The 13459-nt window shown below is 33.8% G+C and overlaps 1 protein-coding gene across 1 annotated transcript; it reads left to right on the top strand.

The window, feature by feature from the left end:
• The first annotated feature begins 1907 nt into the window (after nt 1-1907).
• Nucleotides 1908-13217, top strand: LOC136797573 (transient receptor potential channel pyrexia-like). Its single transcript, XM_067054158.1, has 9 exons — nt 1908-3060; nt 4056-4217; nt 5674-5909; nt 8702-8959; nt 9186-9564; nt 9789-9991; nt 10469-10759; nt 11444-11726; nt 12140-13217. Exons 1-9 carry the CDS (start codon nt 2232-2234, stop codon nt 12157-12159), a joined length of 2661 nt encoding a protein of 886 aa, XP_066910259.1. The 5' UTR covers nt 1908-2231; the 3' UTR covers nt 12160-13217.
• The last annotated feature ends 242 nt before the right edge of the window (nt 13218-13459 follow it).

The raw sequence follows: 13459 nt of genomic DNA, 5'->3' as shown, positions 1-13459 counted from the left end.
CAGGACTTTCTATTTCTTTTTTCCCTACTCCTCTTCTCTCTCCCCCCATCAACAATCCATGATGAATCTAATGCGTTATGCATTTTTGCTAATCGCTATATTTTCTGACTGATTGTTTTCATTTTTCTCCTCATTGCAATTTAACTTTCATCATCAGGTAGGTCCATTCAGCATCTATCTTGCTATCTCTTATATCCTTATGGTATGCAAAGAGTATTGCAAATACCAAAGGTCTTGTTTTCTGGTTTTGGAAAGCTAGTCATAAGTGTGCGGTAGTTCACAGATCATATGTCGATTGGTTTTGTCTTGTTTTCAATTGGCTGTATCGTAGCCAGAGTTTCAGGCGTGATGTAACCTCCGTTCAACGACTTTTCACTATACACTTTTATACAGACGTCTGATCGCAAACAAATCTCGTTGCGGCTCGTTTTATCGCATCTACAGCACCTGACCCCGAGAATGTAGGTGAAATTTGAATCAGACCTGAAAGATGTAGATTTGAATTTTAAAATTTTTTGAAGGTTTTCAACGAAATTTTGAACACCCAAAATATTTTCCCAGGGGTTAGTTTCATTACTTTTGATAGATAGGCTAATTTTTTATGTCCTTGAAGTTGACTCCCATTTTCGTTATAGCCCCCAGAATGTAGGTTTGGTTTTATGGCTTTAGACCTAGTAATTGTAAAATGATGATATTTTTTCAATTGGATTAATTATAACAGCAAATTTTAGAAATGTTTTGTGGTAAAACAATATTCTAAAGAGCATTTTGTTATTCTGATTGTTATTCATCATAACTTAATTCCAATAGATTTCAGAGTTGAGTACAAAAGGCACATGGCCGCATAATGCTACCACGGAACCAATTGTATTCAACTCTGTGTGAAGTAGTATGGGATCTAAAATTATGAAGTAGCTCAGACCAGTCAGTGCAATCTGTCTTGGTTCTATTTTAGTATTTTAGATGTGCGATCACATAGAACTTTTACCACACAGAGTTGAGTACAAAAGGAACATGGCCGCATAATACTACCATAAAATAACGCGTTCAAATCAAAGCAACGGATTGATCAAAGCAAAGAGAAAGAGTTTGTTATTTTTAATTGCTCTTGGGAATAACATAGATGTTATTATTTTTGCCTTTCATAACAAAATATAATTATTATTGCCTTTAAAATACGACTTTAGAATGAGTCTTCGGCAAAGGCGATCATGTTTTTACTAACATGAGATCAGATTGTGATTTTTTTCTGCACTCCACGCTAAAGCTCTAAAGGGATGTGTGAAAACAGAGGCCCGGAAAACCCAAGTTACAAAAACTCGAGTTACAAAAACCCGAGTTACAAAAACCCGAGTTACGACGAATGTTACGTCACAAGTCTCAAATTATGACGTCATAAATGGGCTTTTTAACTCGAAAAAGTTTTTAGTGTTGTTTTGTAACTCGAAATATTTTTTTAAAATTTTGTTTTAGAGTTACGTTACTCGAAAAATAAAATTTAAAATTAAAATTAAAATTAAAATTGAAATTTTAAAATTAAGATTTAAAATTAAAATTTGGACAAAAGTACTCAACAAATGGCGAAATTAAGAATGTATTAAGAACAATTTTAGGCTTAAAACTCAACAAGCTAAACAGGCTTAAGAAATTTTTGATGTTCTTATAAAAAAACGTGTAACCGGTTTGCTATGCATGATAGCGCCCAGATAACGAAAAATGACATTTAAATGTAATGAGTTAATTTGATTCCCTTTTAGCTGCAATCAATATACTATAATTTAGAATGTACTCCACCGTACAGACGTTGTTAACGTAATGGTGATTTTCCTCTCCTTAACTCCGGAGGAGAGTAATTCTTTACTGATAGGTTTTATCGAAATTGCTATAATATGTGATATAAGTGTATGGAAAAAAAATTGCTGACTTCCATACAGCTTGCTATCAAAAGAAAATCTGAAAGTTGTTGTCAAATTTGGTTAAGTAGAGAGAGTTATGCGAAGTTGAGGTGGTCTGAAAAAAATGTTACATGTTTTAGTTTTGTAAAAGAGATATTTCCATAACAATATTTTTTTGAATTTAGTAATAATTGGATTTCCTTTAGAGAATTGAGTGTTTTGATTTTTTCTGGAAAAACATTCATAAAGTAATTATCTGGTTGTTAAATGGGCACAAAACAATAACAAAAGGTTAAGTTGCTATAACATTGATTTGAGTAGAAAGAGAGACGTGTGATGGATATGATGAAAAAATTACGTGGTGGTGGCAGTATTAAATCGTCGTCACCGTCACCTGTTCAACATGATATAGAAGCTTCGACTGTGGTTGGAAATCCAGCAGCTATTGAAGACGAGAGTAATTCTATTTATGAAATAGATGTCGAAGATGCGATTAGTGTATTAAGTATACCTCAATCTCATAAATCGAGTCGTTCTCTTGTTTCGAGACCTACGTCAAGTCTAAACGGTCACACACCATCTGAAGAGTCACCTGACAAGAGAGAGGACAACACTAAGAAATCAATCTTAAAACAAACCTCTGTTAAACCGTCTTATAAACTTAAGAACGATATTAAATCAGTACTACTAATGAGTTCCAAACAAGAAATCCAAGATGTCAATACACGCTTTAAGCGTACTCGACGCTATGATACAGCTGGTAAATACCGTATTGGACCAACGTTCATTACCAAAGCAAGATTATCATATCTGGATGCCAATAAACCAGCGAAATTATCAGTTATTCCTGATCCGTCATTCAAATCTTTGGAATTTGGTTTGCTAACATATCTTTGGACCTTTACTGACCAGCACGATAAAACGGAAATCGATTTAGCATTTCTACAATCTTTGATAAACTCTGGTGTTGATATTAATGCCGCAGATGAGTATGGTCAAACCGCCCTTCACGCCATGGTACGTGACTGGCACCCTGACGTCGTGTCCTTTATTGTTCGTAATAATGCTGATGTTAACAAGGCTGATAAATGGGGCCGCACACCTTTGCATTTGGCAGCTGCAATCAACTCTGTGGAAATTGCAAAAATTCTTTGTCTTAGTGGCGGTAAGAATATACTTTTTTTTTTGCAATTTTTGTCATTTCTCTTTTTAATTTTACAATGTTCAAATTGCAATTTTTGATAGTAACTTTTCCTAACACTACTCTCAATCTATTGAATTTTTAAGATATAACGTAAAATGTAAAAGCAGCAAATTTAGAAAACAGAAAAATGAAGCGACTGCTTAGTAGAAATTTTCATCAAGATATCTTTATTTTTAAGATATAGATCATATAGTGGTTGGCGGTTGTGAAACTCCTTTTAAGAGTGAATTTTTCAAATAGATTTTACTGATAACGGCTTGATATGCTGGATGATATCGTTTTCACCGTGCTAATGATCTAAAGGAAGGAAGGAAGTCAATTTAGAATTAATTTTGCGAATGCATTCCGAAGTATAATCAAATTGCATAGGTGTTAGCAAGACTAAGAATTAATAGACCTTTGCTAATCACGATACGATTTTTTTATAAGAACCAGTAAATTTTTGCTGAGGCTCGGCTGTTCTTAATTTTTTGGCACTTTGAGCCTTGAATTGTTCTTATTTTGTTTTTATTTTTTCTAAGGTAAAAAACAAGTTTTGGCTATTTACTTTACTATTTAGAGGATTTTATAAACCAGTGATTCTTTTTGCTATAACTCTCTAACTTCAGCCTCTCCACTGCTCTTAAATTGTTCTTATTTTTTGGCATTTTTGAGCCTCATTGTTCTTATAAAATTGTTCTTATATAAAAAAGTGTATGTTGAACAATTAAAAACTCCAAGTGCACTAATTTTATTCTTATCATTGTTTTGATGCCGAAGTTTTTAATTATTCAACATTACACTGTACTACACTGTGATTAGCAAAAGGTCTATTTCGCAATTTGAGCTAAGAAAAATACCCTAGCTTTAGGAAAAAATTCAACATACGATTATATAGTTTAAAAAAAATTCTTTTTCAAATTACTCTTGATCCTTATTGGATCGAAAACTCATTTTTTTTCTTCGATTAATTACAGCCCGAGTTGATTTAGAGACGGATTCAGAACATCAAACACCAATGCATTATGCAGCCAAGTACAACTCATTGGCAACGATGAAACTATTGATCAAATTTGATGGAAGCATAACACAGAGAGATGCACAAAATCGTACTGTTCTTTTTCTAGCTGCAGAGCAAGGTATTATTGGGCTTTCTTTTAATGGGCTTTTTACAGAATATTTTGCACATGTGAAATATCAGATATCGCAATTATTTCAACCAATCAAAATGCTTATATTTTTTCTGGGTCGGCAATAATTTTACTCATAGCATTTCAACGTATCTATACCCCTTATGTTCAGGAGATGTGACGTCGAGAATCATCAGGAAAATAAAAAATCCAGAAGGTCTTGTTTTTCCAGTTTAAAAATTCAGGGTGGTCAATAAAAAGAGGTGGAAAATCCAGGGTGGTCCAAAAAATGAGAAGAAAAACCCTAAGGGGGTCCTGAAAAATAAGAAAAATCCAGGGGGTCAACTTTCCCAAAAAAGACCTCCTTAGCCCCCTAGGTACAGATGCGTGGAAAAATGCTATGAGTAAAATTATTTGCGACCCAAAAAAATATAAGCATTTTGATTGGTTGAGAGCATCGAAATATTTGCGACATTTGATATTTCACATGTGCAAAATATGACCGCGTTGACTTTTGGGGGAGTCAGTGGGTAAGTGACGGGAGAAAAATCGAAACAAAACGGCCGAAAAAACAGGCTGGAAGTCAAAGGAAAAAAACGTAACCCCAACGTAACAAAATATTTTCAGATTAACTTTTACTTTGCGGATTCTTCCATAAAATCTGACGAACCATAAAGAAATTATTTTAAAACTTGATAGGACCCAAATATTTTCAGCTTTTGGTAAATTCGTCGTTGTGATAACCAAACCGTTTTTTATCAATGCATACAAAAAAACTTCAGATTTTTCATAGCATAACAAGCTCCATCTATGGCTCTGACAGCTTCTAATCAAATCCATGAAATCTCGGAAAAGTATTGTGTTCTAATTCTAAGGCGGAAGTTATCACAGTACCAGAAAAGAATTGTACTGATAATTTTTAAATCTTAAAATCCCGCAGTTTTAACTATGTACAGAAAATTCTCAAAGGCCAAAATCGTGAGAATCGCCAATGTTTCTTCTGACTTTAAGATACTTGCTTTAAAATCTTATGATAATTATAAATTTTTTTAAAAAGCTCATAGATTCTTAGCAATGGATTTGGGCCATTTTGGTGTCTTTAAAAGCCGTTTTACGTTTTACCTAAAATTTGGCTGAGTCTGGATGTGTTTATTTTTTTAGCAATTTTCAGCCTACAATGTTCTTAAATATGCGTTCTTAATTTTTCAGACTAGTCTAAATCGACAATATCATGCAAAATAAAGAGCACTTAAAATTGGTAAAATTCGGACAATATTTGACTCTCAAAACTGAGGCTGGGCATGTTCTTACGATGTTCTTAATTTTTCGGCGAATTTCAGCCTTGAAGTTCTTATAAACTGGGTTCTAATAAAAAAAAACGCTTAGGTAAAAAAAGAGGCTCAGCTAAAACTATTGATGTATTTAAGTCTTACAATATCTCTTTACTTTGTCCTAATTTCAACAGGTAGTACAGAAACAGCTCAATTTCTTCTGGACATTGGTGCTCCAGCGGGGATATACGATTCAGAAGGCAATTCGTGCATAAGTTACTTGCTAGAAAAGATGCCACACGTTGCATACTGTGCTCTACATCAATTCGTTGTCACCAACATGTCACTGAAGCAGAGTCACATGTATTTGAAACATTTGGAGAACAGCACGAAAGGGAAAACAGCAATGATACAAAAAAGTCCTCTTGAGGTAAAATACTTTCGTCAGGTGAAATTTTGCAAAATATTTATTTCTCATTCGACTTTTCCTAATAGCTGTTTTTAATAATACGTCTCATAAAAAGACGAGCCCAGAATTCTCCCGGACTACCGGGTGCACCAAAAAAAAGTATACAGGTTTGTCGAGATATTGTGACCTTCAGAATATAAATTTTTTGTTCATTCTTTTTTTATTTTATAGAGCATCCTCTATACAATAAATAAAGAGTTTGGAAACTATTCTAGTCGCGAGTTAGGGAGTTGCTAGTTTCGAGTTGGGGAGTTGGGGAGTTTTTAAAAAACGGCTAACCGAAAATGAATAACATACATCAAAAGTACGATTTTGAAAGTAAATGTAATATGAGAGTAATATATAACACATATAATACGTATAATACATAAACCACCTGTAATATGCTTATTTGCCTTAAACACGTGCGCTGAGAGCATGGAAAGCTATTTTCTACTGTCAATTCATATCCATTTATATTTCCTGCATCACATTGAGTATAAATATAAATCTTGATTAAAGTGACTTTAAAACCATTGTATTTTATAATTTGATCAAAATTTTTATTAAAAAGTGTCAATTCCAATGATAAAATGACAAAAGAAAGTGTGATTATTTTTCTAAGAATTTTTTGAGGCTAAGGTGACTGTCAACTTATATCCTTTTATACAATAAGCATCACTTGCAGAAGCAGCCGGCGGAAAGATTTTTTAGAAATATGTGTTCTTATCTTCTAGGAGACCACATGTTTTGACCTTTCAATTGACCTTTCAATCTTATACAAATGATTTCTAGGAAACCTTTATCGCACTATTTGTCTCCCTAAACTTATTACTACTTTATGGTTGGATGTGTTCTAAAATCTAAGAAAAATAGTTCACCAAACTTACGGAAGCCGAGAAGGGACATCCAAACTTTCTTTTTTGTCGACTTTTTTTCTTTTTTTGCCGACATTTTTTCTTTTTTTGCTGACTATTTTTCTTTTTTGCTGACATTTTTTCTTTTTTTGCGGACTTTTTTTCTTTTTTTGCCGACTTTTTTTCTTTTTTTGATTTAAAGACTTTTTTTCTTTTTTTGCCGACATTTTTTCCTTTTTTTTGCGGACTTTTTTTTCTTTTTTTCAAAAAACCCCCGGGTTTAAAAATGGCATGGTTTGTTATGTTTTAGTGTCCGAGTTAGTGTCTAGATCTCGAGATAATTCATATCTAAGGTGTATATATACTGAGAAACTACTGACTCAGCTGAAAATATCGATAATTTTCAATACTTAAACCAAAATATATGTCGACATCTAGACATCAAAAGTTAACAAACAATACCAATTAATTAGAGCTATCCAGCCGCCAGCTGTGAGAAAGATTTTTCCTAAAAAATGCTCCCAGCAGCAAAATGCTGACGTCATCGGAAAACACCATTTTCGCCTTCAAAATGCCATTTCTCGGCACCAGATGGTCGAAACTTAACAAATAAGCCCATTTTCTTTATCTACTTTTCACACTGAATTCATTGGTAGCCTCCGATAGCTGAAAGCTATAGCTCAGACCTTGAAAAAAACGTTAAGGGGGGGACTTTTGATAAGTTCTATTGATTATCTAAATTCACTTATTGATTATCGATTCACTCGAAAACTGCAGGAGATTCGAAGGGCAATTTTTTCTTTTTAATTCTTCACTTTATTAGGAGCATAATATCAAAAATTTGCCCTCGTCGAAAGCAGTCTCGAAAAGTAAAGTTAAATTAAAAAAAAACCTTTTTTAAAAAATAGAAAAAAGTCCGCAAAAAAAGAAAAAAAGTTTTCAAAAAAAGAAAAAAAAGTCCGCAAAAAAAGAAAAAAAGTTTTCACAAAAAGAAAAAAAGTTGACAAAAAAAGAAAAAAAGTCAGCAAAAAAAGAAAAAAAGTCGGCAAAAAAAGAAAAAAAGTCGACAAAAAAAGAAAGTTTGGATGTCCCTTCTCGGCTTCCGTACAAACTTGCAAGATATTTGTTTTTCCCCACGAAAGATGTGTTCTGAAACTTTCTAGGGTTACTAGGCAACAATATCACGTCAATTTTCTCTTGATTATACCCCCTGTCTCCTTAAAAGATGTGTTCTGAAGCTTTCTAGGGTTACCTAGACAACAAGAACACATTTGATGACTTGATTATATACCCCTGTCTCGTCAGAACACATCATTATTTCTAGCTGATTAATTTTCAAGATCAGAACAGATCGAAATTTCTAGATGAAACATACTCTCAGAACACATCGGAAAAAAGGTCGCCTCGCCGGCTGTGTTCGCACTTGCAGTATGATCAATATTTTTTGGGGAATTAGTTTGACAATCATTGTATTTGAAGATTTTTTCAATATTTTTACAAGAACGTGTCATGTTGTCAGCATTACGACAATGACATAACAGTACTAAGTATTTTGGCTTTGATAGCCAGCACCTTACCATTTTCATGATCTTAAAGTCAATAATATGTTTGGTACAGGCTAATTTGAAATTTGTACTTTTGGGCTACATTAGTTTAAATTAGAAAATTTTCGGTCGCCGTAAAGTTTTACGAAGTTCCCAACTCGAAACTAGCAACTCCCCAACTCCCCAACTCCCCAACTCACCAACTAGAACATTACCTAGACTAATAAAAAAGAATGAGCAAAAAAATTAAATCCTGAAGGTCACAATATCTCGACAAAGTTGTGTACTTTTTTTTGGTGCACCCGGTATTAGTTGCAGTTTGACTTTATAACATAGTACTTGACTTGAATCTTTATCCATTTCTTGACTTTAGATTATCACCATTTATGATGACACAGAGCTGGTCATGCATCCCGTCATTCAAAAAGCTATAGACATTAAATGGAAACTGTTTGGTCGTATGGATACTGTTCGAAAACTGTTCATCACTCTTATCTACCTGGTCTGTTGGCTTGTCCTGGCTTACACGTTCCGTGATGATAACACTTACTATCGGCCCTGGTCTTCACAAGGATGGAAAATAGCTTTTGAATTGTTGGTTGTAGCTTTTGCTATCTATTTCTTCTACAAGGTGAGATAACCCTACAAGGAATTAAGAAAAACTTATTTTAGGGCCTTTATCCCCATATTAGCGTGAAGGTGACGTCATATGACGCAATTTCCGAGAAAATTATCTTAGTAATTTCAGGTCTAATGCACATTTGGAATGTGTTTATTCGATTACCATCTAAAATAAAAACTTTGATTTCAAATAAACCAATGTTTATAATGTGAATGGCTTTTCTTCTCTTTGTTAGGATGTCATGATAAAGAAGGACGCTATGAAGTATCATACAGCCTGGGTCGAGTGGCGTCAACATCTGATTCGCTCAAATTATCGTTATTGTCATCCATCATGGCCGAACGATCGTGAAAATTTGGAAGCCGAAACTGAGCGTATAAGATCCGTCCCAAGTTTAGGTAGCAAAGAAAAGACCTGGTTTCTCTATGAATGGTTCATGCTCATTGTTCTCGCCGCCATTATTGCAACTCGTATTCTAACCATGACGGTTGATTCCAAACCATTGTTTATTGCTCACAAATGTATTTTTGGTGTTGGGATCATTTTCTCATTTTTGAGAGTGTTGAAGATCTTGAATCGTTTCCGTTTCTTTGCTGTGTTCCTGAAAATTTCAAGTAAGTGTTTTAGATTCTTTTCAACAAGAGAAGGTTTGGCAGAGATTCAGGACCTGGACTCCTGTCAATATAAAGTCCGTTGGATAGTGATCCTTGTTATGTTTCAACCCTTGTACATAGTAAAAAATAAATACCTTCGTAAAAATTAAAAACTTTCTTGAATTCGTCACTGAATATGAATAATTTTCATACTGATTTTTTTACTCTCACCTATTTTATTTCAGGTTTGGTTTTGTTAACGACTGTCCAAGTCTCGTTGCTTTACATCCAATTGTACATTCCTTTCACGGCCGTCTTTTGGTTGAACTTTGGGAACAATGAAGTGTTGACAGAGATTCAGAACTTGGACCCTGAACACACACAACATAAAGTACAATGGACGAATCTCAAGAATGATACTAACTCTCTTGTTGGAATGAATAATATTGTAAGTCTTATCGTTCACTAATAGACCTTATCGGAGTTTTTGATTTTTCTAAAAAAGCGATGCATTGTGGGAATGTTTCGGGGGTATTAAATAGAATTCCCTCGAGGAATTCCTAAGAGATTTCTATTGTAATACCCCGAAAAAATCCCACAATGCATCGCTTTTTTAGAAAAATCAAAAATTCCGATAAGATCTATTGCAAATCTCTACAAAATCGCAGGTATATCAGGAACATGAATCCGTTAGTGGATGTTAGCAGTCTACTTTTTCAGTTGGTGCATCCAATTCGAAATAAATATTTATAAACGCTAAATGTAGATGTAGATACACGCGTTTTATGACAACACTTATAAAATCAGTAGGTTCAATTTACGCCAATACCTAAGAAAAACTTATGAACAACTCTATTCTCCAAACTGTAAAGTGTTAGCCACAATATATTAATCACTATAAAATGATCAAATTTCTTTTTTTTAGTTCTACCACGTTTACACCTCCTCATTCGGTCAAGGAATGCTCGGATATTTTGTCGAAGTTAAAAAAACTGAAGCTCAAACATTGATCACTTTATATCACATTTTCGTATCATTCATCATTTTCTCTGTCTTTGTGGCTCTCATTACATCTAAATTCACCACTCATTACAGCCGTATGGTTGCAGAGGCTTCACTATTAAGAGCATCTATTGTTTTACAACTGGAAAAGAATTTGAAGAAAGAAGATAAAGCTAAACTCACCAGATACTATAAACAATACTGTAACCCATTGGTAAGACTGAAAATCAGTTTGTTCTATCCCAGCTGACACACAACGTTGTCTTGCCGTTTATATAACGTTGTGAATATTAGATAAACGTTGAAACAACGTTGTGTGTCAGTTAGGATATATGATAGCCTGCTGATTGAAGCGGGAAATTTCGGCTGATTACCTTCTCTATGACCAAACTTAATCCCAAGCTACGTTTCCAAAATATTTAGTCCAGTCAGGGTATTGAAATATTTCACGCCTCGATATCCTACATGATCGCTAAATGTTTCTCTATGACCGTTTTTCACTTTCAGTTTCTTTGTTTAGAAAATTATTACATTCAACTTCACATATTAATCTTGATCATCACGACTGTCTTAGCATTATTAACGACTCAATTTCACCAAACTTGTTTCCCGTGGTTTTACCGCGTTTAAGAACTATCTGCACTTCCCAGGCTCTTTTGAAAATGTCAACCATATGGACCTCAATCTCCGTATATTGACTCAAGTTTAGTGTGCAAAAAACCATGAAATTCATTTGCTAATCTTTTAAATTCCACTTTGATCATACGGGATCGGTCCTTTTATAGTATCGTACCGGCGACACATGACGCCCTTTTTGGAAGCAATAAATCCTTTGGGTGTGTAAAACTTAAAGTTAAGAAATGATGCCAAGGTTTTCAAATCTCAACTTTCATTTCAGGTCGTTCCAATGGAGGCTTACACTGAGACAATTCTTAAACGAAATGCTCTTTCTAAATTACGCTTATCAGAGCGCCGTTTAAACGGTATTGAAAATATTGTCACGGAAGCCGAAATGAGATTTTTGGCCAATGACCAAAAGAACCAGAAATCAGTATTGGAAAGTATAGCTTCGGTGATTGCGTTGCTACAGCAACAAGAGAAAGATATGAATTCTAAACTGGAAACGAATTTGAAAGAATTGACATCGAAACAGGAGTACATGAACAAATATTTGCCGAAATGTAAGTTTAACCTTTCGTTTGAACTAGTGGGACTAATTATAGGGATAATTATGGTTAGAGAATTTCAGCTTATGAAATTCTTTTCACGGTCTTAACTAAATCCTCCAAATCTTTTGGGTCCAATATTGTTTTCCAATATGATTTGCGATATGAAGATATGAAATTTTTAAATGAGTTCTTACACGTTGCCTACACGTTGAAATTATACTGAAATTTAAAAAACTTGTAGGCGTGGGGTCGCTTTCGTTTAATATAAGCCTTACGTTAAAGAAAGGAATTACTACTCGTCAAATTTGGATTTTTTTCCATCCGCCCATATTAATTCTCACCAAATTTTAGAATTTTCTTGATTCGCCAAAACTAATTTCGCCAAATTGTAGGAAAATCAGCGAATTTTCTCATTATTTTTTCAGTGCTGAAACTGACGTCATGATTCTTCTGAGTGGGCCACACAAATTTCATTATTTCTGGTGGTTACATTCAAGACTTGTATGGTGGATGTAGAAGGCTTTGTCAGAAAATTTTATTTAGCGACTACTTTTTGGGATAGAAGGATAGAACTTAATCCTAACAAGGTCTTTCTAGAACTAGAATCGATGGAATGATTGCAGATATTGGAAAAGAATGGCTTGCTGATTCAGGAGTGTAACGAAGTCTTTTAAATTTAGTGGAAAGACTTTGGAGTAAACGTAATTTTTATGTTTTGATTTTGTACCTTTCAAATATAATGTTATATAACCCTTTAATTCGAACCTCTGCCTTTCGAATCTTGGTCTAATTCGAAATAAAGATTGGTCCAGATTGGTCCCCTCAGTTGAAAAGTAGTATAAAATACTCTCCGTAATCCCAATTTTTCTCTAATAGACGATATCGGCTTTCCGAATTCTCCCCGAATGATTACCCATGATGCATTGCGTAAAAAAATTCACGGACAATATTGACTAACTGAATTTTTTTGCGCAATGCATCATGGGTAATCATTCGGGGAGAATTTCGTTAAGCCGATATCGTCTATTTGAAAACAATTTTTGGTCCCTTGAAAATCGAATTAGAGAAAATCGACTGTAGTAATATCTCTTGTAATATTATTAGGTTACATCAATGGCAATAAGGGGTATAAACAAAGTTTTTTTTGATTAATTTTCTATTTTATCTTTGAAAAATATATATTGTAAGTAGTAAAGTACGTAAATCCAAAAATTGAAAAATAAAAACTTTCGCATGGGAATCGATACTCTTGTTTCTACTTGATCATACGGAGCCACGATGAAACATTTTCTATTGGTAATGATTATTAGATTATAACAAAATATAAATTTCGAAAAAAAAACACGTGTATTGAAAAATAATCACAGTTTTAATTATTCTGCGTCTACTAAAAGTGAAAGTTGCTCTCCGAAAAATTCAAATGCAATATATCACCAAAGACATCTGCCACAGTTTATAAAGCTTAGGTTTTTCTGATTATTGTCTTTTCTTTTGAACCTTTTCAATACCAATCGAAAATTTATGTTATTTTACATCGTTTTCTTCCACGTTTCATAATAAGAATATTCTCGAAAATATTATTGTCAAATTCTTGTTATAATGCTTAAACTAGTTTCTAAGTCTCTACAAAAAATCGTCGTTCAAGCACTTTTAGTAGGTTGCTTCATTGCACATTCATTTGGTTTATCTTGCCCAATACTCACTGACACCACACCTTCGATATGACCGGAAGAGCTTCTTTCATC

The sequence above is a fragment of the Clytia hemisphaerica genome, unplaced genomic scaffold (assembly GCF_902728285.1).
Source record: "Clytia hemisphaerica strain Z4C2 unplaced genomic scaffold, Clytia hemisphaerica genome assembly, whole genome shotgun sequence".
Lineage (NCBI taxonomy): Eukaryota > Metazoa > Cnidaria > Hydrozoa > Leptothecata > Clytiidae > Clytia > Clytia hemisphaerica.
Note: the sequence above shows the minus strand (reverse complement) of the source record. Positions and strands in the feature narration are given on the sequence as shown.

Coding starts and splice junctions, on each gene's coding strand:
- LOC136797573 (XM_067054158.1), top strand. CDS start 2,232: ATGGATATGATGAAAAAATTACGTGGTGGTGGCAGTATTAAATCGTCG. Junction 8,960..9,185: donor CTATCTATTTCTTCTACAAG/GTGAGATAACCC, acceptor TCTCTTTGTTAG/GATGTCATGATAAAGAAGGA. Junction 11,727..12,139: donor GAACAAATATTTGCCGAAAT/GTAAGTTTAACC, acceptor TTATTTTTTCAG/TGCTGAAACTGACGTCATGA.